We start from the raw sequence: 27,993 nt of genomic DNA on the forward strand, positions 1-27,993 counted from the left end.
GGATGATTGCAGTCGGTCAGTGGGGTGGAAAAGCCACAAACAAGCCTTGGCAAAGGCAGAATTTGTGGTGAAGCAAAAGTGGAGCTACCGGAGACCAGCAAGGTACAGGAGGACTCAACCCACGGGGAGAGTGTAAAGGGTCCCTCAGCAAGGCAGAGAGTCCAAGGACAAAGAGGAAGGCCACTGGACAAGGAACCAGGAGTCGGTGAGGAGCCCACGCAGCACAACTGGAGAAGGGTCCCAAGTCGCAGGAGAAGCACGCAGAGAGCTGTGAATCGCAGGAAGAAGTGCTGTGGGCTGGGGCGACATGGAGACTGAAGATCCCTTGGAGCAGATGGAAACAGGCCTTGGTAGTTGCAAGAGATGGGGTGCACTGGGTACTGTCCTGCGTGGAAGGCAAGGGCTTACCTCCACCAAAGTTGGACAGCCGGCAGGGAGGACTAAGATGATTACTCCAGACCACCACCCATGATGCAGGATCCACGCAGCTCAAGATGAGGAGAAGATCCATGCAGCTGATCGTCGTTGCAGTTGGTGCCTGCAGATGCAGGGTAGTGGCTCCTTCACTCCAAGGGAGATGCATTCTTCCTTCTCGTGCAGACTGAAGACTTGCCGCCCTCAGAGGATTCACAGCTGGGGACGTGTTGCAGAAGTTGGAAGGAACTGTGGAAACAATGTTGCAAGCAGAGTCTTCATCGTGGATGCAGATTGCCGGTTCCTGGAGGGTCCAGTGGCTAGAAGTCAAAGTAAGGTTGCAGAAGAGTCCTGCTGGAATCTTGCAAGCCTTATCTGAGGATCCACCCAAGAGAGAGAGAGACCCTAAACAGCCCTGAAAGGAGGGATTGGTCACCTATCCAGGTGTCCACCTATCTGGAGAGGGCTCTGACGTCACCTGCCTGACCTGGCCATTCAGATGCTCCCAGAAGTCCCTGTCAACCTTGAATTCAAGATTTCAAAACCCAGGGACTCTCTGGAGGAACTCTGGGCACCACCCCTGGGGTGGTGATAGACAGGGGAGTGGTCACTCCCCTCTCCATTGGCTAGTTTTTCCCCAGAGCAGTGACTGGAGGTCCCTGAACCGGTGTAGACTGGTTTATGCACGGAGGGCACCAAATGCGCCCTTCAAAGCATACCAGTGGCTTGGGGAAGCTACACCTCCCAAGACATCTAACACCTATTTCTAAAGGGAGAGGGTGTTACCCCTCTCTCCCACAGGAAATCCTTTGTTCTGCCTTCCTGGGCTTGCGCTGTTCAAGCAGCAGGAAGGCAGAAACTTGTCTCAGGGGTGGCAGCAGCTTTGGCTGCCCGGAAATCACCAGAAGGCTTGTAGGAGCACTACTGGGGGTCCTCTAAGGAGCCCCAGAGTGCATGGAATCATACTTCCAATACTGGCTACAGTATTGGGGTATGATTCCGACATGTTTGTTACCAAACATGCCTAGGTTTGGAGTTACTATTATGTGGCTGGACATAGGTGGGGACCTATGTCCAGAATCCACATAAAAATGGCGTCCTGAGACCCCCTGGTTCCCCAATGACATGGGTACCATATACTAGGAGCTTATATGGGGCACCAGTGTGCCAATTGTGGAGTGTACAACCATAAACACATAATTTGGAGGAGAGAGAGAGCATAACCACTGGGGTCCTGGTTAGCAGTAACCCAGCGGACACAGAATGGGGGTAACCATGTCAAGAAGGAGGGTACTTTCCTACACTACTGCTGTATGTTTAACTAGCAATATCTTCGGAAAATGAATTGCTGCTCTTGGACAGACAATAAGTGACTTCTAATAAAAATCTATACAACACTGACAGCACTAAAGGCAGTAATGGAGAATCAGTGTAAAGCCATCATGGGAAAACGTGAAAAATACAACATTCTTAAAGAAAGTTGTAAAAGTGCACTTACAGGCCGATGACCATGACCCTGAACGCTTTCAGAATTCATGAAAGCTTACAGAATTATTCCTCAAAACAAGTGGAAGTTTTCCAGACAAAAGTTTGCTTACCTATTTCTCATTACCAAATATAATCAGCCAAGTATATCTACATGCACATGTTAATCTTTCTCAGGAGTACATTATCAACCTTTTATAAGTGTGAGAAGTGACTGGAGAGAGTTTAACAACAATTAAGGTGTAGTTTTTCAGGAGTCAATAAACTAAATAAAGCACTCCAGACATATAACCACTTCCTTTTAACTAAAAACCCAGATGAGTACATTAATTCACATGAAAATCACCTAAGTAAATCCTGCGACAAATACAAAACCAACTTTTTCATTAGTAAGCCAAGCATGCATGCGTAAATAGCTTTCAGAATCTGACCCATAACTTATTTATTCTAACAAGAACTTGCAGAGTTTAGTTGTAGCTGCACACCAGGGAACTAAAGCACAGTAAAAAGAAGTAGTTTGCCCAAGAATTACACAATATGGTCAAATGAAGAAGGTCTGACTAAGGGCAGGCTCCTTAATCCTCAACTGGCAATGTAGCCACTGGACCGCAAGTGTCATTTGGGTTTATTCACAGTAACGTCTTGTAAAATTGACTAACTGCTCTGGTGTATCTACTGTACGCAAGTTATTGTGACACACCAGAAAAATATAAACAGCAATATTCCAATAAGAACAATCTTATCAAGAGTAAGGCTATAATCAGAATAATGCAAGTGTTGGTATATTCAGAGCCTACCATCAGTCAGCATAAACAGAGCCAATGCATAACCTATAAATATTCCAAGATAAGAATTAAATATGGGCATGGTATATTCATACTTAAGTACAGTGTGGAAGGTGGCATAGTCAGAGCCACACTATAAATCAAACCCTGACATAGCACGAGCCCTGGCATAATTCAAGTGTGTTATCAATGCACACCTTTATTGAAAAAGCGGTCATTGATGTGTTACTTCACTGCACGGCACTAAATGAGACGGGTGGATTTTGTTTGTTTTTTGTTTTTTTACAGGACAGATATAAGTACCACCCAATTCCTTGGATAAGTAAATATGTTTATAAAACTGCACGCCCAAGCAAACAATTACACATTTTTCAAACCTTGGGATTCATCTTTAATTCTGTCCAAGAAATTAGCAAACATGACTTGATTTGGGACTAAAATTAATTACAAATTGCAACTAGGAGGTATGGGTTTCACAGAGAAAAAGATAAGCAGTAACCTAGAGCAATATCATTTGATTGTTGGGTTCCGGAAAGAGAATCTCTTCAGGAGAACTCATCTCGTCCTGCGAAGCAGTAACATTTTGACAGGTCATATTTAAATGCCTGTGTGCTTGAGATATGAATGATGATCACTGAGGCTTAGAGTGTCTACCAGCTCCTAATCAGAAAGACCAGCGAAATAAATAAACGCTATAGGTGTCACCTAGTAGCAATTACACAGTATTTGTTGAATAGATGAGGGCATCAAATACTTCACACTCTATGCATGCTTCTTCTATAGTATACCTATTTGAGCTGACACTAACTGGACTCCAGGAATTATACACCATGAGGTAAAACAAGTGTCAAATATCTTGCTTGATTGGTTTTCACCCACTTGCAACTAACACACTTAGCTAGTCATCGTAGTTAGAAACTTCAGGTACTAGGGAATGTGGACGTTTGCACCCAGTAAAGCTAGTCAGACATGATTGCTTTGATAGAATATTAGACAGCAGCTTTGGTCAGTTGTGGAGCTGGAAGGAAAAAATCAGAGACCCCCTGCTTTAATATACAAGGCAACCAAGGCACCACGGATCAGCTAATATGGGGCAAGACTACATCAGTCATGTTATCTACCTCTTGTACACTCCTGTTACAGTAGAACTGAAGTTCGCGGACACAACTAAATTCTAATTTCACAACTATCCCGGTGTCTCCTACAATGTTATGATAGTAGGTGTAACTGAGAATCTGAATTTCTTAACACCTGTATGGCCGATATCATGCCACTTAAATTTGGATCAACCTGAGACACTCTTACACTACAACAATGAAGGTCATATTTTACTCAGAGATGCTTACAAACATGCTTGCAAGCCCTCAGGCTGTGATCATGCAGACAAAGCAGTAATTCCCTCCAGGCAACTAAATAGAATAGACATGGTTGCTCCAATTTCTAACTATTTTCCAGTGCTTTGTGCGTGGCAGGGTTTGGTTTAAGACACAGGTTAAAAGGAAGCATAAGCAGTTTCAACATTATGTCAAAAGATGTCCACCCAGAGTTGGGATCAGGGGAGGGCCAGAAATATACAATTACTTTCACCATAGCCAAGTCAAGTCACAGATTAGTTTCTCATTATCAGCAAACCCGAACATCTAACCTAGTGCACCAGGAAGTATGTAATTGGTTTATGGCAAAGCAAATACATACCCTTTCAGTGGTCTCTGGTGACCTAAATTTTTCAGACTGGGAGCACCAGTGAGTTTCTACATACTGTTTCAGAACAACGGATGCAAGCTGGAAAGAAAAGAAAAACATCAGATTTAAGATTCAAACATGCACTATTCAGTTTTTCTTTTATTTGGTAATATACCCCTAACAATTGGAAAACGTTGGAAATCAGCACTCTATGGTTTAAGGACACTTATGGAAACTTATGGTTTAAGGAAACTTATGGTTTAAGGAAAGATCAAGAGACCATACTGCTCATGATCCCAAATATAGCGGGATGACTAATAGTAAAATACCTAGCAGATGGCAAAGGCAAATTTCGGGAACAGAAAACTAAAAGTCTGTTGCACAGAGCCCTGAATGTTTACACAGGCCTTAATGGGAAGGTACCATTACGCAAGGGGCCGTTCAATTCAACGAGAAAGGACCTTCAAAATAAGTTCAGTGTACATTTGTCACAATATGTAGTATACCCACCAAATGCCCTACAGCCAAGGGAAAAGTGCATTGTTTTAGTAAAGACAGGAAATAAACTAAGTGAGCAATTCCTATGTTACATACTTTACACACAACAGGTTGCACATAAGGACCTCCCTTATTGTGACTCTTCCACAGATCTTACTGATTTCACATGAACCACTTTAGTCTTCTACAAGCAATGGAAGTCTTACTATGAACCATATGTCAGAATGCCTCCTCAAAAACATAGCACATGCTGTAAACATGGGACTGGTAATACCCAATGCCAGGATAATAAGTAGCATGCTTTTACCACAGAATTCCAAGAAAACAAGCACCAATCCTTTGATTGACAGCTATTTTTGTCTGGTTATACAAATTGTTGTCAAAGGAATGGGTTAATGGTACATATATACTAAGTATGCTGTAGGCATAGTGCACACCACTAGGGAAAACTTGCAGGTTTACATTAAGTCCCACAACAATGGATTCTCTAGCTAGATCATTTCAAGAAAGTTAATTCATGGCTGGGGGTACCTCTTTGGCTGGAGTAGAAAAGTCAGAATAAATGAAGTCACAGTTAGCAGCCTTCTCTAGGAGAAGAAAACAACTAAAAGCTTGAGTCAGGCTCAAGGCTGATGTGTAGCCCTGGCTCAGCTGAAGGTCCTCTGGGAACTTCAAAGCCAAAATGTGCCAAGCTTTTATAGGGGGCAAGGTGGCCTAGTAACTACAGCAGACAACCATGTAATCTGGGGACCCAGGTTCTAATCCTGGCCTTGGCATAGCATCCTTGAATCCTAGCAAGTCTATCTGTGCTGAAAAAAGTGTAACACAGATTTTGTCTGTTGTGCAGCTCTTATGTCATTGGGCAAGACTGGTACTATACAAAACTGTTAAAAATAAAATGTAGGTTCTGCATACCAAGCACACTCAAATTCAATCCTCCAACAAATAAGGACAAAGCTTAACCTCTGATGGCAGAAAAAAGGATTACCTATCTAGTGGCCGAAATGCACAGCGTGACACTGGACAATCTGGATTAATCCCAGGTTCCCTGCTTGACTAATCTGTGTGATCACAGACAAACACTTTATTTTACTGAGCCTCCTTTGTATCTGTTATCACTTAAAAGAGCACCTTCAAACACTAAAATTCAGGATGGAGGCAGTTTTCTACATTTCTGTTCTTTGTTCCTGCAAGAGAAAATTAAAACCAGGCAAGGTACCATTCTCGGGAACCCAGCGCACGATTAAGGCTTTAAATTAAAGGCATTGGGAAACAAAGCCAACACTGAAATTATGAACATATTAGTGGACTACACCCAGAGGGGCAATCCCAATGGATTTACTGACCAGCTTATTTTGTGAGTATATTGCCTCTCTAGAAGTAGTTTGTATTTAGAGATGCGATAAAACATGCACAAATAACAAGGAAGGTGAAGTGAAGAAAATAACTATAGACATGTAATACTAAAACTCACTTGTCGAATGGCAAGTGCTCCCTGTGGGTCGACAGTTAACTCCGCCAAATGAACTCCGAACTCTGAAAACAGGAGCAGAAAGAAAAGTCAAAGTTAAGACAGATTTATACAAATGGTGAAAGTGCTTTGCACATCCTGCACTGCCTTCTATAAGCAGCGTGCAGAGGCTTCAAAACTCCTACTGGCTAGGAGGCCAGGTCCAGAATGAAGGTCCAAAGCCATTTGCTTGAGTTGTCAAATTACTAAGTACTGCCACACTCTGAAAACCCATCATCAATACTGCAATTTGCCATTAGGACTGCTTTTTAACGAACTGGTGTACAACTGGCATTGTCAGATATGTTAGCTAGCTATATTTTTAAAAACATTCACCCCAAAGGATAATATGATCCCTTTGTCACTGGCCAAATGGCAATGGTTGCCAGAAATACATTCTAGACACACACAAAAACGATGAAGCCAACAAAAGTAACACAGTTAAGATTTCTAAACCAAACGTCAATAGAAACAATTTTCTTGTGCTTAATATAACCCTGTTTCATAAAACTAAAATACTGGCTGTCAAAGGGGCAAATTAATCCTGTTCAGAACGGGAGAAATATTTAGGGGGGAAAAAAGGTCTGAATGCATGAGTTGGAGAAAACTATGGGGCATATGTACAAGAAACTACTCTGGAAAGCTGGCTCTTTATATAGGGGACCAAAAAGAGGTACACTGTGTAAAGAGTCCTTACGTTCCTCAGGCTTGTGAGACCGGAGCCCACTTGTTGGTTCAGTCAGACTGGACCGCAAGTCTACACCTGCAGCCTGTTTCTGTGAGCCCACCGCGTCCGACCCCAGTGACGACAAACCTGACGGTCCAAACTACCTCTGCACCTGGACGCATCAGACAGAGGAGAGGACCACTAGTATCCCTATGTCCCCGAGCATCACAAGACTTGAACCCCCTTGGTGGTTTTCCCAGACTGGACTCTGTCCATCCCTGCAGCAACTTTGTGACCACACTCATCCCTACTAACGTGCATGGGACACACAATGCCATAAGACACCTCTGCACCAGGATGCCCCAGAGCCTCCCGAAGTGACCTGTTGGTGTGGCTTTGGAACTTGCCCCATACTTACCTTAAAACTAAGAGACTTGACCCGTAAATCACTGTACTACAGGTTAACATTGCCGCATCTGAAAAATGCATAGTCAACTTTTGAAAACTCTAAAAATACATAACTCGAAATTGATTATGGAGATCTTGGTACCAAAATGTATATAGAAGTCTGTGTTATTTTTATAAATTGGTGTTGGACTTCTTTACTGAGTGTGTCTCACTGCCTGTGTGTGTGCCTCACATGCTTAGCATTATCCTCTGATATGCCTAACTGCATGACCAAACTACCCAAAAAGAGAGCACTTGGGATGTCATTTGTGCTTCTGTGATATTTCTGGGGATTGCTTGGACTCTTTGCACAGTGTAACTCATCTTGGACCACTATATAAAGAGCCAGCTTCCTTCATCCTCTTCTCAGTCCGGGGTGTCCAGAAGCAGAGATGCAGTGGATCGTCAGCTCTACATCACCGGAGGCAGTTGCGGTGAAGGGGGGGGGGGAAGGGGGGAGAGTAGGGTGGTAGAGAAACAGGCTGCAGATGCCACTGGGAGTCCACAGGGGGTAATCCTGCGGAGTCAGCATCTTCCTCTGAGGAAGGCCAGATTTGCATACCAAAGGAGCTGGGCTTCTTTAAAGCCTCCTGCCTTGGAATTCAAATGTGCAGGTCATCTTGCTGGGAGGTGTATATAACACTCCTGCCAGAGAAGGCTTGGTTTCTGACCTCCAGAGAGCAAAGGCTCCCAACCATGCGGGTCAGAATCTCATCTGTTGGTAGTAGACTGGCTAGAACTAGTCAGTGAGCCCACCAGCAGTTTCCAGAGGGCATCTCTAAGGTGCCTTTGGGTGCATGTATTAATAAATCCATCACTGGAATCAGGGAGGGTTTCTTAATATAAGAGGTTTAATACCAAACATTCCTAGTTCCAGTGAAGCCATCATGTAGCTGGGAAGCTCGTACTGACCAGTGTCCAGCACATGTATTTAATATAGCTCCCCTACACACTTATTATGTCTAAGAATCAACAAAGACATAACAGAGACATATCTGCTCTTGCAGACAAGCACACACATGTAATATAATGCATCCTGCCTTAGGGCTGAAAGGACTGCTGTAGGGGTGACTTACAAATATTACATGCAGTATTTTAGGGGGCATAGCACACACTGTGTGCCATGTTGTGTTTTCACTATTGAGAGCACCTTATCACAGCCTGCAAAAGCAGTCTGGATGAAGTTGTTGATGGGTCCCTTAGAGTGGCACAGGTTATGCTGCAACTGTTAGGGGCCCTCTTTAGTATCTAGTGTAGGAAGTTGGCTCTGTATATACTATCTCAAAGTAAGAGATAGTGTGCACAGAGTCCAAGGGTTCCCCACAGAGGTAAGATAGTGGCAAAATTAGATAATTCTAATGCTCTATTTTGTGGTAGTGTGGTCAAGCAGTAGGTTGATCAGAGGGTAGTGTTGAGCATTTGTTGTACACACACAGGCAATAAATGAGGAACACACACTCAAAGTCTTAATCCATGCCAATAGGTTTTTATATAGAAAAAATATATTTTCTTAATTTATTTTAGAACCACAAGATTCAAGTAAATACATAAAATGCAAGGTATTCCACACAGGAAAGTTAGGAACTTTGAATTAGAGCAGTAACATACCTAGTTTTAGTTAAAATGGCAATAAGCTATTTTAAAAGTCGACAGTGCAAAAATCAACAGTTCCTGGGGGAGGTAAGCAATGGTTAGTTTTTCAGGTAAGTAAGGCACTTACACATTCAAGTTCCTGGACATAGGCAGCCCACCGTCGAGGGTTCAAGGCAACCCCAAAGTTACCCCACCAGCAACACAGGGTCAGTCAGGTGGAGAGGTCAAATGAGGGACCAAAACACATAGGCGCCTATGAAGAACAGGGGTGCTCCAGTTCCAGTCTGCCAACAGGTAAGTACCTGCATCTTCGGAGGGCAGACCAGGGGGGTTTTGTAGAGCACTTGGGGGGGGTGGGGGCAAGTAGGCACACAAATCACACCCTCAGCGGCACAGGGGCAGCCGGGTGCAGTGTGCAAAGCAGGCATCAGGATTGTAATAGAAAACAATGGAGGGACCTGGTGGTCACTCTAGCGGTGCAGGCAGGGCACAGAGGGGCTTCTCGGGCCAGCCACCGACTGGGCTAGGCAGAGGGTCGCCTGATGGTGACTCCTGCACTGAAGTTCGGTTGCTTCTGGTCCTGGGGGCTGCAGGTGCAGTGCTTGGTACAGGCGTCGGGTTCCTTGTTGCAGGCAGTCACGGTCAGGGGGAGCCTCTGGATTCTCTCTGCATGCGTCGCTGTGGAGGTCCAGGGGGGGGTCGTCTCGGGTTACTCACGAGGTCGCAGTCCTCCCTGTAGTGTTGGTTCTCTGGAGCTCGAGCCGGGGTTGTCGGGTGCAGAGGGTGACGTCTCACACTTCCAGCAGGAAGAGTGAGTTCTTTAAAAGTTGCTTCTTTGTTGCAAAAATGTTGCTGTGGGTGAACAGTGCAGCTGTTCTCGGGAGTTTCTTGGTCCTTCGAGTTTCAGGGCAGTCCTCTGAGGCTTCAGAGGTCGCTGGTCCCTGTCAGATGCACCGCTGTGCAGGTTCTTTGAGTCTGGAAACAGGCCGTCAGGGCTGGGGCCAAGTCAGTTGTCTCCGTCGTCTCTGCAGGGCTTTCAGGTCAGCAGTCGTCCTTCTTGTTGTAGGTTGCAGGAATCTGATCTCCTGGGTTCTTGGGTGCCCCTAAATACTAGATTTAGGGGTGTGTTTAGATCAGGAGGGCAGTAGCCAATGGCTACTGTCCTGGAGGGTGGCTACACCCTCTTTGTGCCTCCACCCAGAGTGGAGGGGGGCACATCCCTAATCCTATTGGGGGAATCCTCCAAACTCAAGATGGAGGATTTCTAAAGGCGGGGGTCACCTCAGCTCAGGACACCTTAGGGGCTGTCCTGACTGGTGGGTGACTCCTCCTTGTTTTTCTCATTATCTCCTCCAGTCTTGCCGCCAAAAGTGGGGGCAGTGGCCGGAGGGGTGGGCATCTCCAATAGCTGGGATGCCCTGGGGTGCTTTAACAAAAGGCATGAGCCTTTGAGGCTCACCGCCAGGAGTTACAGTTACTGTAGGGGGAGGTGAGAAGCACCTCTACCCAGTACAGGTTTTGTTTCTGTCCTCAGAGAGCCCTCAAAGGCCCTCATCCCAGGGGGGCAGAAACTCGTCTCAGTGGCAGGCTGGCACAGACCAGTCAATCCTGCACTGAAGGATTGGGTAAAATACAGGGGGCATCTTCTAAGATTCCCTCTGTGTGCATTTTGTAATAAATCCAACACTGGCATCATTGTGGGTTTATTATTCTGAGACGTTTGGTACCAAATATCCCAGTATTCAGTGTAGCCATTAGGGAGCTGTGGAGTTCATTTTGACAAACTCCCAGACCATCTACTTAATATGGCCACACTGTACTTACAATGTCTAAGAATGTACTTAGACACTGTAGGGGCATATTGCTCATGCAGCTATGCCCTCACCTGTGGTATAGTGCACCCTGCCTTAGGGCTGTAAGGCCTGCTAGAGGGGTGACTTACCTATGCCACAGGCAGTATTTTTGTGGGCATGGCATCCTGAGGGGGATGCCATGTCGACTTTGCCTTTTTCTCCCCACCAACACACACAATCTGAAATGGCAGTCTGCATGTGTTAGGTGAGGGGTCCCTTAGGGTGGCACAACACATGCTGCAGCCCTTAGGGACCTTCCCTGGTCACAGGGCCCTTGGTACCCCTGATACCTTTTACAAGGGACTTATCTGAGTGCCAGGGATGTGCCAATTGTGGAACAATGGTACATTTTTAAGTGAAAGAACACTGGTGCTGGGGCTTGGTTAGCAGGGTCCCAGCACACTTCTCAGTCAAGTCAGCATCAATTTCAGGCAAAAAGTGAGGGGTAACTGCAACAGGGAGCCATTTTCCTACACCTACGTCCTAAATACCAGAGGTAGCATTTACCAGGGACTTACAGAGGTGCTAAAAGGGCCTGGCCACTTAGGGATCAAGTGACCTAATGTCTTATTTTGGGGAAGGAACACTGGCACTGGGGACCTGGTCAGCAGGAACCCAGTGCCCTTCAGGGTGCTGCAACCAGAACACAGCTTTCTACAATGACACATCGCTGCGCTATGGCAGCAATGCATCAAAATTACTTGTGCTGCGAAGTTCCGACGCATCAGTGGGAAGGATGCTGCAACACATCAGGGCCAAAAGTGGCACATTGCTAAAGTTGGGTTTAAGACAAGTGCAACTTCAGCAATGTGTAAAAAAACATAGGTGATGTGTCAGTTCTGATGAACACAAGTAGCCTAATGTGTAGGGACCAATGTAATAGAATGTAAAATGGTGGCAAAGTAATCTTGTAATCTATTACATTGGTCCTGGATGTAATGCAGACAATGAGTATGGCTATGTGTCACATTACAGTAGGCATAGTCTACTTATGAGTATGTAGAGACCTAAGTATGTGTGACATAATAGATATGCGACAATCTTCGCCTGTCCCTTACATGGAGTACAGACTCACATTGCATTGCTGCAGTGGATGTTAATATCTCAGGTGCCACCGTCCCAGGTTGGTCAAGGGGACCTATAACATGACTGTTACATATGTAGGCCTATTGTAGCTGACAGGGTGGTATTTTATTACTTATTACAGTGTGTTAAGTGACTTCAGCTGGTCAGATTCCTATTACACAGCCAGTGCATCATTCCCTACGCATGGGCTACAGAGGCTGAAAGTGACATCATAAAGATGCGTCGCACACTGTCAAACTCGTAAATATCACTGTATCAGCTGTGAGTGAGAATTTACGAGGGAACGCCTACCCTGCATACATTAAAAACCGCGTGGTGCAGCTAGTTATAACATAGGTATTTTTTTACGTAGGCTTACAAAAACTAACAAACTGGGCCTAATGCGTCATTTTGTAAATATGGAGCATTGAATGCGCAGCAAATGCCTAAAAAAAAAAAAAAACACGCAAGGGTGGCGCAACCTCCTCGTAAATATGCCTGTGACAGGGTGTAGGAGGCTGGCCTGGCTTATAGTGGGTACCTGATGGTACTTACACCTTGTGCCAGGTCCAGTTATCCCTTATTAGTAGATTACTAGTGTTCTAGCAGCTTAGGCTGATAGAGGTAGCTATAGCAGAGCAGCTTAGGCTGAACTAGGAGACATGCAAAGCTCCTACTATACCACTTATATCATATAGTACGATATAAGAAAACACAATACTCAGAGCTACTAAAAATAAAAGGTACTTTATTTTAGTGACAATATGCCAAAAGTATCTCAGAGGATATACTCCCTTAGGAGGTAAGTAAAATACACCAAATATACACACAAACCAAAATCAGGTAAGTAAAACACTTGGAAAAGTAGTGCAAACACTGTAGAACACAATAGAATGCAATAGGAGACAATAGGCCCAGGGTCAACACAAACCATATACTCCAAAAGTTTAATGCGAACCACGAATAGACCCCAGGCCTAGTGTAGTATGTAGAGGGTCGCTGGGAGTGTAAGAAAACACTAAGGGTGTCCAAGATACCCCACCCCAAGACCCTGAAACATAGGAGTAAAGTTACCCTACTACCCCAGAAAGACAGAAAAAGTCGAGATAGAGGATTCTGCAAAGGTAACAACTGACTGCAAAGCACGAAAGCCGGATTCCTGGACCTGAGGACCTGCAAAGGAAGGGGACCAAGTCCAAGAGTCACGCAAGTGTCCAGGGGGGCAGGAGCCCACTAAACCCCGGATGAAGGTGCAAATGTTGCTGGTAGTCTTCTTGCTAGTTTGTTGCGGTTTTGCAGGCGTCCTGGAGCAGTCAGCGGTCGATCCTTGGCAGAAGTTGAAGAGAGAAGTGCAGAGGAACTCTGGTGAGCTCTTGCATTCGTTATCTGAAGAGAAACCCACAGGAGAGACCCTAAATAGCCCTGAGAGGAGGACTGGCTACCTAACCAGGTAAGAACCTATCAGGAGGGGTCTCTTACGTCACCTGCTGGCACTGGCCACTCAGAGGTCTCCATTGGGCCCTCACACCTCTGCATTCAAGATGGCAGAGGTCTGGGACACACTGGAGGAGCTCTGGGCACCACCCCTGGGGTGGTGATGGACAGGGGAGTGGTCACTCCCCTCACCTTTGTCCAGTTTCGCGCCAGAGCAGGGGCTGGGGGCTCCCCGAACCGGTGTAGACTGGCTTATGCAAGGAGGGCACCATCTGTGCCCTTCAAAGCATTTTCAGAGGCTGGGGGAGGCTACTCCTCCCAAACCCTTAACACCTATTTCCAAAGGGAGAGGGTGTAACACCCTCTCTCAGAGGAAATCCTTTGTTCTGCCTTCCTGGGACTGGGCTGCCCAGACCCCAGGAGGGCAGAAACCTGTCTGAGGGTTGGCAGCAGCAGTAGCTGCAGAGAAAACCCCAGAGAGCTAGTTTGGCAGTACTCGGGGTCCATGCTGGAGCCCCAGGGGATGCATGGGATTGGCACCCCAATACCAGATTTGGATTGGGGGGACAATTCCATGATCTTAGACATGTTACATGGCCATGTTCGGAGTTAACATTGTGAAGCTACACATAGGTATTGACCTATATGTAGTTGACGCGCGTAATGGTGTCCCCGCACTCACAAAGTCTGGGGAAATTGCCCTGAACAATGTGGGGGCACCTTGGCTAGTGCCAGTGTGCCCTCACACTAAGTAACTTTGCACCTAAAGTGCAGTGCAAAATGGCTGTGAAATAATGTGGACGTTATTTCACTCAGGTTGCAGTGGCAGTCCTGTGTAAGAATTGTCTGAGCTCCCTGTGGGTGGCAAAAGAAATGCTGCAGCCCATAGGGATCTCCTGGAATCCCAATACCCTGGGTACCTAGGTACCATATACTAGGGGATTATAAGGGTGTTCCAGTGTGCCAATCAGAATTGGTAAAATGAGTCACTAGGCTGCAGTGACAATTTTAAAAGCAAAGAGAGCATAAACACTGAGGTTCTGGTGAGCAGAGCCTCAGTGATACAGTTAGGCACCACACAGGGAACACATACAGGGCACAACTTATGAGCACTGGGGTCTTGGCTAGCAGGATCCCAGTGACACAGGCAAAAACAAAACATACATACAAGTAAAAAATGGGGGTAACATGCCAGGCAAGATGGTACTTTTCTACACAGGGTGAGAATAATGGAGGCTTGTAGATGTTGTAGAGTTTAAGGGTTTTTATTTATTTTACTTCACGTTATATGTTAAAGTCTTTATATACAGGTGTCTCTTTGTATTTCTCTTCCTTTCTCTCTCTCTTTTCTGGTATGTCTTCCTCTTCTTGATCCAGTTTCGTCTTTCTTTTCTCTGGAGAAAAGAAAACGACTCCTCCTTTATCGTTTCCCGCTCTGGTTTTAAAAACCCTCTATGTTTCGTGTCCGGCATGCGAACCCACGCTGCAGCCGATCCCACCTCTTCCGGGTCAGCGTCACTGCTGCCGGCAGTGCCCCCAGGGTACTCCTTCGGATCTGCGCTACGTGACCTGTCACAATGCCCCTATATGTGAACGGTGGGGACAGACCAAGAAAACTGAGGCAAGAAGACTGCCTCTCGGAGCTATGAGGACAGGGTTCATACAAATTGGTGACGCATTTTTGTTTGCCTCAACAAAGCTTTGAAGCAATGTAGTAAACAGCTAGCCGGAACTTGCAACTATAGAGAATAACAAGGCCACTGCAAGACTTGCTGAAGAACTTACATCAAGACAGCCATGCAAATCTAGTGAGCCACAACGGGGGAAATAGGAAGGTGATCTGCCTCAGTCTGTTCTGGAAGAATTATGGTTTCGAATAGAACTCTTCTGCTCCCTTGGCAGAATGGAATATATATATATATATATATATATATATATATATATATATATATATATAGAGAGAGAGAGAGAGAGAGAGAGAGAGAAATGAAGATTGTAAAAGAGGTGTGCAGCTTTAATAGATTTAAATTTGTCACACAGCCATTCAAACGTCAAATGAAATGAGTTGAGCACCGAGACCCACAAGCAGAGGCGTTTTAAGGCATTGGAAAGTGGGCAACTGCCTGGGCCCCCACATTTCAAGGGTCCCCCTAGAAAATGTAAACTGTTGCTCTCTAGCTCACCTCTGTGTGTTCTTTGTCTGAATCTCACTTCTCTTTGCCTACCTCTGCCATTGCCTCTCTTTGCCCAGTGTCCTATTAAGGATTTCTGGGGGCCTTGGAAGACATATTTCAACTGATTATGTGTGAAATCAGTTTCTGTTTGTTTTTTTGGAAACATATGGGCTACAACTTTTGCAAAAGTGTGTTATAAAATTTTAAGTTGTAAAAAACGGAGGGCCCCAAAACGTCTTGCCCAGGGCCCCAAAAATCCTTACAATAACATCACTGTCCGCAGATGGACAGTGTAATGTAATGGGACAGATGCAAGGGCTCAAAGGCTAGATAGTAAAATTCTACAACCAATGGCAATATGGATGAAAAATAACAAAGTACGGGTTCTTGGTCTATTTTCTAACTAGTTTGGAAAGTTCCTTCCTGAGGCAGCCAGAACTCCGACTATAAAGCTTCTTTAGAATGTGGCCGACTTAAGGGTGTAACTTTAGTTGCAAAGGCAATTACAAACATGGGAACCTCCTTTTACATGCAACAAAAATACATTATAAGTACAGAACCAGTATATTAGGACTCAATGCTCTGGATTGCCAGACAGCATGCCTGGCCAGGAGTACAAGTGATGACTGGGTGGCCGCCATCTTCCCAGACAAATTTACTACAACCTACCCATCTTCCTAACAGCACAACATTGCAGACAGCTTTTGTAAAAAAAAAATATTATTTGGGGTGGGTGACTACCGACCTCAAGGAATAATAATTTAAAAAAATAAAAAAAACAGGATGAATGCTTCAAGTCACTAAATTAACCTGAGCTCAAGCCCTGGTAGCTACTTCACAGAGCATACATCCTTAACTTAGCGCACTGTGTAAAGAACGCCAAACAAAAATCCTAAACCGAATTCGAAATACAGAGAAAAGTGTAATAAACACAATGACACCAAAATAACAAATCCAGTAAGGGGAAGCAGAAATAGGATTTTTTTAAAAAGCTGAATAGAGCACCAAAAAGCACTAATAATAATAATATATGGCCCGGTAGACTGTTATCTAGGCACAATTTCAGTCTCACTGCAATGGAAAGTGGGTCTGACACACCAACCAGGTTTGTCCTGGTCAAAGATTTTACTTTCCGACTAAGTTTTTTAAGCCCCAATAAACCACAGGAGTACAGTCCTAAATCTCCTGGGCCTCAGGGTAGGCACTTAGAGACTCACAGGGCGTCAGAAAGAGGCCAACCTGTAGGGTGTAATGCAGGTTCAGTTGCCACTGGATACATCCAGGAAAACGCTTCTTGCAAGTTGCTATCTAACTATAGTCAAACAGGTGGTTGTCCAACTTACCCCTGGAGTCCACTTTATTATCCTGTTGACAAGAGGGATTAGGTCCAGTCCTGTAGGGATACTCTCAGGTCACAGCCACCTGGTGGAGTCCTCTTCTGATCTACTACAAGTCCAGAAAGTGTTCTGAAGTCAGTGCTGGCAGGTGCCGCATTTTGCCTGAGATTGGGTGACTCCTGTGCATGTCCTAACTAATGAGGTGAAAGTTCCCAGGAGTAACCCTGCCCTTTTTTGCAGCAGTTCTTGTCTGGCCTACTACAAACAGGTCCAAAATGCCATGTGTCCTGGCATTTTCAAGACGGTGAAATTCTTCAGCCACAAAACCTGGGCTCTAAGGGTGGCGGTCTTGGGGAGGGGAGTTGTACTATGGTAATTCTAGTTCCCTCCCACATCTAATGCAACAGTCCAGTTTGAAGCAAAAATTGTACCAACAACAAACCTAGAGACAGAAGTCTGGTAGGAGACATCCTGGTCTCTCCCTTTGACGTTTCACATGTGGCTAAACAGATATGTCAAATAGGATTTGACTGTGTGCTGTCAAAAGGAGGCCCACAGCCAGCTCCCATGCTGTATATTCTGTTGAGTTCAGAGGAGTCAGCCCTGCCCATTCTGGTCTGCCTATTGTTTGCTTCAGGTAAACAATATCACACATCATACACACCAGTTCAAGGCTTGAGCACTGGCAGAGGGCTAGTGGAGGTTTATGCTAATTAACTTTTGGACAGTTCTACAAGTTACTTTTCCTTAATATTTATTAAAAACATGACATCACCACTGATTTAAATGTTTAATAACTATTAATATTAGAAATGTAATTGTTTTCTAGACACTCTCTTTCTCATCTTATCAGTATTATTATTTTAATCTCTACTCGGATTTTCCTCACAGGACAGTAAGGCTTACCACAGTGAAAATATCTTTTGGGGCATTGTCACTGTAGGGAGAGGGTAACAATTTTGTACACGTCACACTTTGAGATACCATGCACCCTGCCTTAGGGCTATAAAGCCTATATAGACATGACTTATTAATATTTAATAAGGAGGTTTTGACCTTTCAAAAATGGTATTTTAAAAGGTTGCAGTGAGCACTGCAAAAGGTAGCTCCACAGACTAGGCCTGCAGTTATGTTTGCATAGTCACTATAGTTGATGACACAACAGGTGCTGCAGTCCACAAGTGGCTTAACTTCCAGGCTCTGAGTGCACTTTTTATATCATACACTAGGGGCAATTTAACCATAGTTAACAGGGGAGCACAGGCACTTTATTACTGGTTAGATGGGGGGAAAGAACACAGAAAGCAAAAGCCAAAATATAAATTCCAGCAAAAGGCAAAAAGTTCCCATAAAGACGGACCACAATAATTTCAGAGGCACCTCTACATTCAATGGCTGAAACAGCATTCAGGTCTGCAGTGCCTTTGTCTTGCTGCAAGCAGGGTGAGCTGGAAATCTCTTATGTTTTAGGGTCTGGAAAGTTGTTGACTTGTTAACATGCTAACCAGGCCGGCATATAAGTACAGAGGAGATGCTGGCTGCGGCCAGTAAGTGGGAAGTACCTCTACAGACTGGGGGCATAATAGAAGAGCAAGTTTGATACAGTACAGTGGTAGACACAAGGCAATTACCTTACCATATAGATCGCCAAAACAGCAATCCAAGTTTGATCTGACAACAATATACAACAAGTGGGTAGAGGGCTTAGTACCTCTCCTAAGGGCGACTGGTTAAACATTCAACAGTACACTTTCAAGGTTTTACGGCACTCTAGGTTCAAACTGCTCCAATACTAATATATTACCCCCAAGAGATTTAATAAGGTTCCTCTGGGTGCAAGCTACTTGACCTACTTGTAATGAAATGGGGGAGATTTCCTAAACATGGCATGGAGCTGTTTGGAGCTAGCTAACTACTGCAACAAAGTACATCAGTTTGTTAACATGGCCACGAATAGGCCTGTTTCGTATACTCCAGCAGTTTGTCTGCTGGGTTTATTTCCATGGACCAAAGCCAATATGGTGAGCAACAGATTCACAGATCTGGCACAACAACAGATATCCATGAGCTTGTACAGAGCAGCTGGTTCCAACATCTGGAAATGGTATACTGAGGTCTTTAAGTGGAGAGAGGTGTTTTAGGTCCTGAGCTTGCCCCCCACGTCCGCAGCACCAACCTGCTGTCTCCTGCCTCTGACTCCCGCCCACGCTGCTGCTAGCGTGTTCGAGGCTTCACTTGACCCGTGTGCCGTTTTTTCCGCCGTCCTGTAATTGTTTTTCCATTTTCAGCGCCTTGCCTCTTGCGCTTCTGCCCCCGCCGTGCCCCTTCTGATTGTGCCTCTTTTCGCCGCCCTGTAGTGCGTTTTACTGTTTTTCAAGCGCCTCGCCTCCTGCGCTTCTGCCCCCGTTGTGCCCCTCTGATTGCTGTCTCCCCGATTGTTAGACTGTGCCATTAGTGTATTTCTCCGATTGTTTTCAAATTGTGACTGTTTGTTAAAATTGTGCCCGACTTTTTTGCCTTGTTTTTCGTGTTTTCGCCCCTTGTGCGCTCCCCCTTGCTCTCTGCTCCCTGCCGCTGCCTCCCTGCGGCCCCACCCCCCTCGCGCCCCCAATCGCCACTCCCTCCCACCTCCCAGCTGCTCCTCCCTCCCCCCTCCCTTCTTAATGGCTGGCGCTGCGCGTCGCGAGTGAGCGACCTCTGACCTGTTTTAGGTCCTGAGCTCGCCCCCCACGTCCGCAGCGCCAACCTGCTGTCTCCTGCCTCTGACCCCCGCCCACGCTGCTGCTAGCGTGTTAGAGGCTTCACTTGACCCGTGTGCCGTTTTTCCCTCCGTCCTGTAAGTGTTTTTCCATTTTCAGCGCCTTGCCTCTTGCGCTTCTGCCCCCGCCGTGCCCCTTCTGATTGTGCCTCTTTTCGCCGCCCTGTAGTGCGTTTTACTGTTTTTCCAAGCGCCTCGCCTCCTGCGCTTCTGCCCCCGTTGTGCTCCTCTGATTGCTGCCTCCCCGATTGTTAGACTGTGCCATGAGTGTATTTCTCCGATTGTTTTCAAATTGTGACTGTTTGTTAAAATTGTGCCCGACTTTTTTGCCTTGTTTTTCGTGTTTTTGCCCCTTGTGCGCTCCCCCTTGCTCTCTGCTCCCTGCCTCCCTGAGGCCCCGCCCCCCTCGCGCCCCCGTTCGCCACTCCCTCCCGCCTTCCAGCTGCTCCTCCCTCCCCCCTCCCTTCTTAATGGCTGGCGCTGCGCGTCCGCACAGTGGACGCGCCGATGGCGCGCCAGAGGCAAGCCCGTCCGTGCCTGGACCACGCCCAGCGCCACCCCCCCCTGGTCCTCACACCCCCCGCACCTCCTGCTTCCGTTACTCGGCCCGCGAACTCCTCGCCCTCAACCCTGGCCCCTCCACAGAGTGCTTCCTGGCCACCCGAAGCACACCAAAGGACCTTTTTCCTGTCGCTCCTGCAACAGAACAACAAAGCCAGCAACAACCAACACAAACCACCTGCACTGCATCCTCCTCAACACACGCTCCGCACGAAAACACGCCATCGAGCTCTGGGACTTGCTCGACACCACCGCCCCAGACGTGGCCTTCCTGACCGAAACCTGGTGGAACGACTCTTCGGCCCCTGACATCGCCATCGCCATACCTGACGGATACAAGATCACCAGAAGAGATCGCACCAACGGAATCGGCGGAGGGATAGCCATCGCCCACAAATCTACCCTCAAGATCCACACCCACACAGACGACACCCTCAAGACAGCCGAACACCTCCACTTCCAGATTCACACGGACCCCAACCCTACCCTCAGAGGAACCCTCATATACCGCCCTCCAGGACCAAGAGCCCCCTTCAGCGACACCGTCTCCGACCTCGCAAGCACCCACGCCCTCGCCTCTCCAGACTACATCCTCCTGGGAGATCTTAACTTCCACCTGGAAAACAACAACGACGCCAACACCGCATCATTGACCACCAACCTCCTCAACCTCGGACTCCGTCAACTGGTCAACACCCCCACCCACATCGCCGGACACACACTTGACCCACTCTTCACCACAAGCAACCACATCTCCTTCAGCCACACCTCCGAACTCCACTGGACCGACCATCACTGCGTCCACTTCACCTTCAAGAAAAACACCGAACACCACCGCATCCCTCTACCGCCTCACCGCCGCTGGGGAAAAGTCACCGAAGACCAACTGACCAGCACACTCGCCAAATACCCACCACCCGAACCCACCGACCCGAGCACCGCCGCCATCAACCTCCATCAATGGATCCTCAACTGCGCCAACACCTTAGCCCCACTCAAGAAACCCACCGCCAACCAAGAAAATAAAAAACCAGCCTGGTTCACAGACGAACTGACCACCTCCAAACGCACCTGCCAGAAACTCAAGAAGAAATGGATCCTCGAGCGCACACCCGACAACCTTGCCACCCTCAAGGACGCCACCCGTGAACACCACCAACGGATCCGACTCGCCAAGCGCGCCCACTTCACACAACGCCTCAACAACAACGCCCACGACTGCAAAGCACTCTTCTGCATCGTGAAGGAACTCTCCAACCCTAACGCCAACGTCAACGACGTCCCTCCCTCCCAGAAACTCTGCGACGATCTCTCCACCTTCTTCCACCAGAAAATCGCAGCCATCCACGACAGCTTCAACACTGCACCTCCGCCAGACCCCACACCCGACGACTCCTCCCACGCCTGCCGCCTCACCACCTGGACCCAAGTAGACGAAGCCGAAACCCTAACAACCATGAATTCCATCCACTCAGGATCTCCCACGGACCCGTGCCCACATCACGTCTTCAACAAAGCAGACGCCACCATCGCCCCCAAACTCCGCAAGATCATCAACCTCTCCTTCAACACCGCCACCTTCCCGGACAGCTGGAAGCACGCAGAAATCCAACCCCAACGATCTCAAAAACTTCCGACCGATCTCTCTCCTCCCTTTTCCAGCGAAGGTCATCGAGAAGATCGTCAACGCGCAGCTCGCCCACTTCCTAGAAGACAACTCCATCCTAGACCCCTCACAATCTGGATTCAGACGAAACCACAGCACTGAGACCGCACTCCTCGCCGCCACAGATGACATCAGACAACAAATGGACAACGGCGAAACCTCAGCCCTCATCCTCCTCGACCTATCAGCCGCTTTTGACACAGTCTGCCACCGCACCCTGCTAACCCGTCTCCAAGAAGCCGGCATCCAAGACAAAGCCCTCAACTGGATCTCATCCTTCCTCTCCGACAGAACCCAGAGAGTCCGACTCTCACCCTTCCGCTCCAAAGCCACCAACCTCATCTGCGGCGTCCCCCAAGGCTCCTCTCTTAGCCCAACGTTGTTCAACGTCTACATGGCCCCCCTCGCACAACTTGCCCGTCATCACAACCTCAGCATCATCTCCTACGCCGACTACACCCAGCTCGTCCTCTCCCTGACCAAAGATCCGCTCACCGCCAAAACCAACCTCCACGAGGGACTAAAATCCATCGCCGAGTGGATGAACAACAGCCGCCTGAAGCTCAACTCTGACAAAACGGAAGTCCTCGGACGCACCCCCTCGGCCTGGAACGACTCCTGGTGGCCCACCGCCCTCGGACCCCCACCCACCCCAGCCAGCCACGCACGAAACCTCGGCTTCGTCCTCGACTCTGCCCTCACCATGTCCAAACAGATCAACGCCGTCTCCTCTTCTTGTTTCAACACCCTCCGCATGCTCCGCAGGATCTTCAAGTGGATTCCAACAGGAACCAGGAAGACGGTAACTCAAGCCCTCGTCAGTAGCAGACTTGACTACGGCAACGCACTCTACACAGGCATCCCAACGAAACACATCAAACGACTCCAACGCATACAGAACGCATCCGCCCGCCTGATCCCCGACATACCCCGCCGATGTCACATCTCCCCCCACCTGAGGGACCTCCACTGGCTCCCTGTGGATAAAAGGATCACCTTCAAACTCCTCACCCACGCACACAAGGCACTACACAACACCGGACCCACCTACCTAAACACCAGACTCAACTTCTATGTCCCCACACGTCAACTCCGCTCCGCCAACCTCGCCCTCGCCATCGTCCCCCGAATCCAGCGCAAGACCACTGGCGGCAGATCCTTCTCCTTCCTCGCCGCCAAGACCTGGAACTCTCTCCCCACCTCACTACGCCAGACCCAGGACCTCCTCACCTTCAGGAGACTCCTCAAAACATGGCTCTTCGAACGCTAGCAGCCCCCCCTCCCCCCACCCCCAGCGCCTCGAAACCCTGTCGGGTACATAGCGCGCTTTATAAATTCACTGATTCATTGATTGAGAGCATAAAGAGGCAGGGCTGCAAAAACAGGTTGGGGGGGGGGTGGGGGTAGCAGACAACCAGAGGTGGGGTGCGATAGTGATGACAATGCCAACAATTGACAGTAATAATGGGGGATGACTTGACCCAACTTCTGTCTAGTAACACTCCCAGACCTAACAGCTTCCCAGCAGAGTTCTTCACATAGAGCCCTGCTTCCTGTCCCTTTACGTTTCCTAGGAAGTCAAGAGATTGGTGTGCCCCCCTCAGACTTTCAAATGGTTGAAACTGATTATACCCAAACCTGGTCTCACACACGACTGCTATTCCTCCAAACACCCCAAATCCCTATTAAATATTGAAGTACAAATATAGGTCAAGATCCTAGGGAACAGGCTAATGCCTTTGCTAGCCACACTGATCCATGTGGACCAATCTGGCTTCGGGTCCCACCGGGCTACAAGACATAATATCAGGCACATTTATAATGTTGTGGAAGACAGGATATCTGAGCCCCATACATTCCTCCTGGAGGATTTTCATAAGGCCTTCGACTCCATCTGTTGGGATTACCTGGTCTGTTTACAACATAAGTTGAACTTTGGACCCAGGTTCATCAACTGGATCTGCTTGCTATACACCGACTTGAGAGCTAGAGTTGTGTAGGGGGCTCCAATTCAGACATGTTTCAGATACTAAGGGGAACAAGAGAGGGATGTCCACTGTCACCTTTATTATTTGCTGGCACGACTGAACCTCTGGTGGAATAGATGCAGAAGGATGCCTTGGTCTGGGGCCTGGAATGGGTTCTTGGGGGTTCGGAATACATTGCACTTTTTGAGGACGCTGTCCTGATATTCTTAGATGATCCCAAGGAGCCCAGACCCCGAGTTCGCCAGATCCCTAGAATCTTCAGGATCTTCTCTTGATTCATTATAAACAGGGCTAAATCCTTGGTATACGCCATGGCCTTCTCCCATTTCTGCTCCCTTACCCCCGCAAACTTCTGTGGGAGGGTTTTCAATACCTAGGGGTGTATGTACCAAGAAATGTCAGGACTCAATTTACAGCTGCAACTAGAATCACCATCTAGGGTTTTGGCTGAAGTTAACTTTATCCTTAATTGGATGTCCCATTTATAAAATGGTCGCCCCGCCCTGACTGCTTTACCAATTAGAGAACTATCCCTTCCCTCTGGCACAGGCATTTTAATGGAAATTAGACTTGCTTTTGCATGACTTTCTATGGAGCTACCATACCCCAGAATAGCCCTCTCTAAATACTATTATCCTACATATGATGGGTCATTGTGACTCCAGACATGCTCTCATACTATGGAGTGACCCACCTCATAATTGCAAATGAGTGGTGGTTCAACAGAGGCAGATCAGAGAAATGGTCAATTCGAGACACTTCCATAGAGCCACATCAGTGGTAGTGCAAATATGGAGGAATACCCACAGAGTTCTTGGGGGGGGGGGGGGGGGGGTTTGGGGGGATGCCTGATGAATGAAACCCTGCTGTGACAAGGGACTCTACTGCATCAGGTCTTCGACCTACAGGGGTTGAAACCATGGGATACAATAGGCATTTCCAAACTGGGCGAGGTCATGTCAGGCCACACAATTCTTTAGACATACAGAGATATGACCTGCTCTCACGCTTTACAAAGCAAAGCCACTGACATACCAGACTAAAATCCCCTACAGGTTAAGATTTTCCTTGATATATTGACTAATCACAAAATCTTCCGAGTGTACCAGTCTCTAGTGATTACCTTAGCAGACACATTCAACCATCTGAAGGTGGCCTGGGAAGAGGACCTGGGACAGCTCTGAGGGAAGAAGGCGCATCCCCCTGTGATTTGGTCATAGCCTCAAAATTTCAACTCATACAATGGAAATACGGGAAACGGCCTTAAGGCCGACTCCCAAACAACGAAGTCCTGGTTAACGAAAGCGGAACACCGCTTTCCTCAACCACGACTTCGTTATTTTGTACCTTAACCACGCATGTGCTGAACAACGCACATGCGTGGTGAAGGCACAAAGAAGGGAGTCAGCTGAGGAGGACGGCGCGACTAGGCGACGATTCAGGTAAGTGGGGGGTTGGGGTTTACGTTTTAGGGCCGGGGGTGGGGGGGTGGGGGTATTTTCTGTTTTAGGGGTGGGGGGGTCGGGGTTTAAGTTTTAGGGCCGGGGGGGAGAGGGGGGGGGGGGGAAATCGGGGTATTTTCTGTTTGGGGGTCGGGGTTTTAGGTTTAGGTCCAGGGTTGGGGGGTCTGGGTATTTTCTGGTTTAGGGGCGGGGGTGGGTCGGGGTTTTAGGTTTAGGGCCGGGGGTGGTGGGGTCGGGGTATTTTCTGGTTTAGGGGCAGGGTGGGGTTTTAGGGGTGGGGGTCGGGTAATTTTAGGGGCGGGTGGGGGGCTCGGAGTAGTTTTAGGGGTGGGGATTGGGGTACTTTAGGTTTCGGGGATGGGGTGGGGGTTGTTTTAGGTTTTGGGGGTAGGGTGGGGGTCAGTTTTAGGGGCGGGTGGGGGGTTGGGGTTTTAGAGGTGGGGTTTGGGGGGGTTTAGGGGAAGGGTGGGGGGCTCGGAGTAGTTTTAGTGGTGGGGTACTTTAGGTTTCAGGGATGGGGTTGGGGATGTTTTAGGTTTTGGGGGTAGGGTGGGGGGCAGTTTTAGGGGCAAGGGTGGGGGGTTGGTGTGGTTTGTTGTTAAGGCATTTGTGGTAAAGGCATTAGTGGTAACAACGAGGTCGTTGTTCCGACCTCGTTGTTCCGGCAGGCGTCGTTCCGACATACAACCTGGAAATACCTATGCAGAGTTTATTATATATATGAGAGGCTATGGAGAATGGAGGTTATCTCACCACATTGTCTGTGATGAAATACAGAAACTGGGGACTTCTTGCATACAGTATGGCCATGGGTTATTTTGACTGTTTTGGACGGGGGTGCCTAGGGCATGTGTTAGGCTGGGCTTTACCTCCAGCCCCAGGCTCATTCTCCATGTCACAGCCGAGATGGGGGAGATACAGCGCCGCATTCTATTGGTGGTAGCTGTTAGAAATGGGATTTCTGGTTGGCTAGAGTATGCATCTTAGCCATGCAGAACTGACCACTCTAGACAGGGCATGGAAGTTACATGCCAAAGATAACGTACGCTCACCCCCGGTAGCCTGGCACAGAGCAGTCAGGCTTATCCCCAGAGGCAATGTGTAAAGCATTTTACTCAACAACAAAAATATGTAATTTATTATGCATAAATCCTAGTCCAATACGACAAATGTGATTACTTTGCCAGCTAAGCAATTATTGCAAACCTCACTCTGAGCGCAACAGAAGAGGTACTGTTAGGTTGTCAACCATCATAAATGAAGAACATTACTATGCATAGTAATCAGCAGAAAATGACTGAGGACACATCAATCAACACGGAACACCATAAGCATAGACTCATCAGCAACAAAGAACTCATGTCTCATAAAGACGGTGCATCTAAAACAGTCACTGCCATTGTGTTCAGGGTACTGGTCACCCTTGGATCAATGTGTTGTGTATCCAAGGGTTGATAAAGTTTCAGGTCATGAACTGTAGGAGGTTATGCAACATTGACATTCATCATTCATCGCCACATGTCAACAGAATTGCCAGGAGGAAGTAGTATCCCCCCCCTAACCCTCAGTAGGAAAATGGGGGGGGTGGGGGGGTAGGGCACCGGTTCCTGGGAAGTACTGGGGCCACTGCAGAAGTTGCAGGCAGCAGGCCAGCACAGGGGGTTACTGTTCAGCAGAGTGGCAGACCTTCTAGCAATCCAGCATATAGCAAACAGGTCAACACAGCCACCATTAGGTATCCTTAATGGTGATTCCTCCTGGCAGTTCAACATTGTTTAGGTCCAAGGTCGGGGAGCCGCTGGCTGCAGGGCAACAAACAGAAAAGCAATCCAGGGAGTCCTTGGTACCACCCAGCAAAAAAGCAGGGAGCAGGACAACCACAAAAGAGCAATCCAGATCAGTCCTTCTTGCCGTCCAGTAGTCCATCTGACAGAAGTTCCGTCCCAGTTTCAAAAGTGCTCTAAAATCATGGGGGTAAAGCCCATCTACTTATACTCAAAATGCCCAGCTTCTAGAAAGTGGGAGAAGGTTCCAGCCAGATCTGACCGTTCCAAGGGTTTCCCTTCTCCTCTACCCTGGTTCCAGACATCAGTAGGGGTAAACGAACCCTTTGTGCAAGGCAAGACACAGCCCATACAAATGTAAAGTGCACCCCCCCCCCCACTCTCTCCCAGCCCAAGCCCATCAGTATGCAGATGTAACCCTGTCACACTTACTGTCACAATAGCTGTCTGGGGAGGATGCACAAAATCTGAATTGTCACCCTGCCCCAGACGTGGACTGGAGTCATGCTGCAAAGCACCAGAGTTAGAAGCACAGAGAAATGTCCACTTTCTAAAAGTGTCATTTCTAAAATAGTAATGTAAGATCCATCTACACCAGTAAGTAGGATTTCTCACTACCATTCCAAACATGTCCACTCTACTCCTTATTGATCAGAAATTACCACTTAGACATATACAAGGGAATTCCCAATGCAATGCTATGAAAGGAGCAGCACTCAGCAGTAAAAAACAAAATAGGCTGTTTGTTACTGCTATGACAAGTAGCACATAAAATATATGTCCTACCTTTTTATGCAAAGTACCCTGCCCATGGAGCGGTCTAGAGCC

The 27,993-nt window shown here is 47.6% G+C and overlaps 1 protein-coding gene across 1 annotated transcript in view; it reads right to left on the reverse strand.

Moving 5' to 3' along the window:
- The window catches only part of IPO9 (importin 9), a 567,644-nt gene that overhangs the window by 522,395 nt on the left and 17,256 nt on the right, over positions 1-27,993 (reverse strand). Inside the window, exons 2-3 of the mRNA XM_069239031.1 lie at positions 6,340-6,401; positions 4,380-4,466 (exon numbers count right to left, since the gene is read on the reverse strand). Coding sequence (XP_069095132.1) covers positions 4,380-4,466; positions 6,340-6,401 — 149 coding nt within the window. The remainder of the gene's footprint in view (positions 1-4,379; positions 4,467-6,339; positions 6,402-27,993) is intronic.

Source organism: Pleurodeles waltl, chromosome 6 (genome assembly GCF_031143425.1).
Source record: "Pleurodeles waltl isolate 20211129_DDA chromosome 6, aPleWal1.hap1.20221129, whole genome shotgun sequence".
In the NCBI taxonomy this organism is placed as follows: Eukaryota; Metazoa; Chordata; class Amphibia; order Caudata; family Salamandridae; genus Pleurodeles; species Pleurodeles waltl.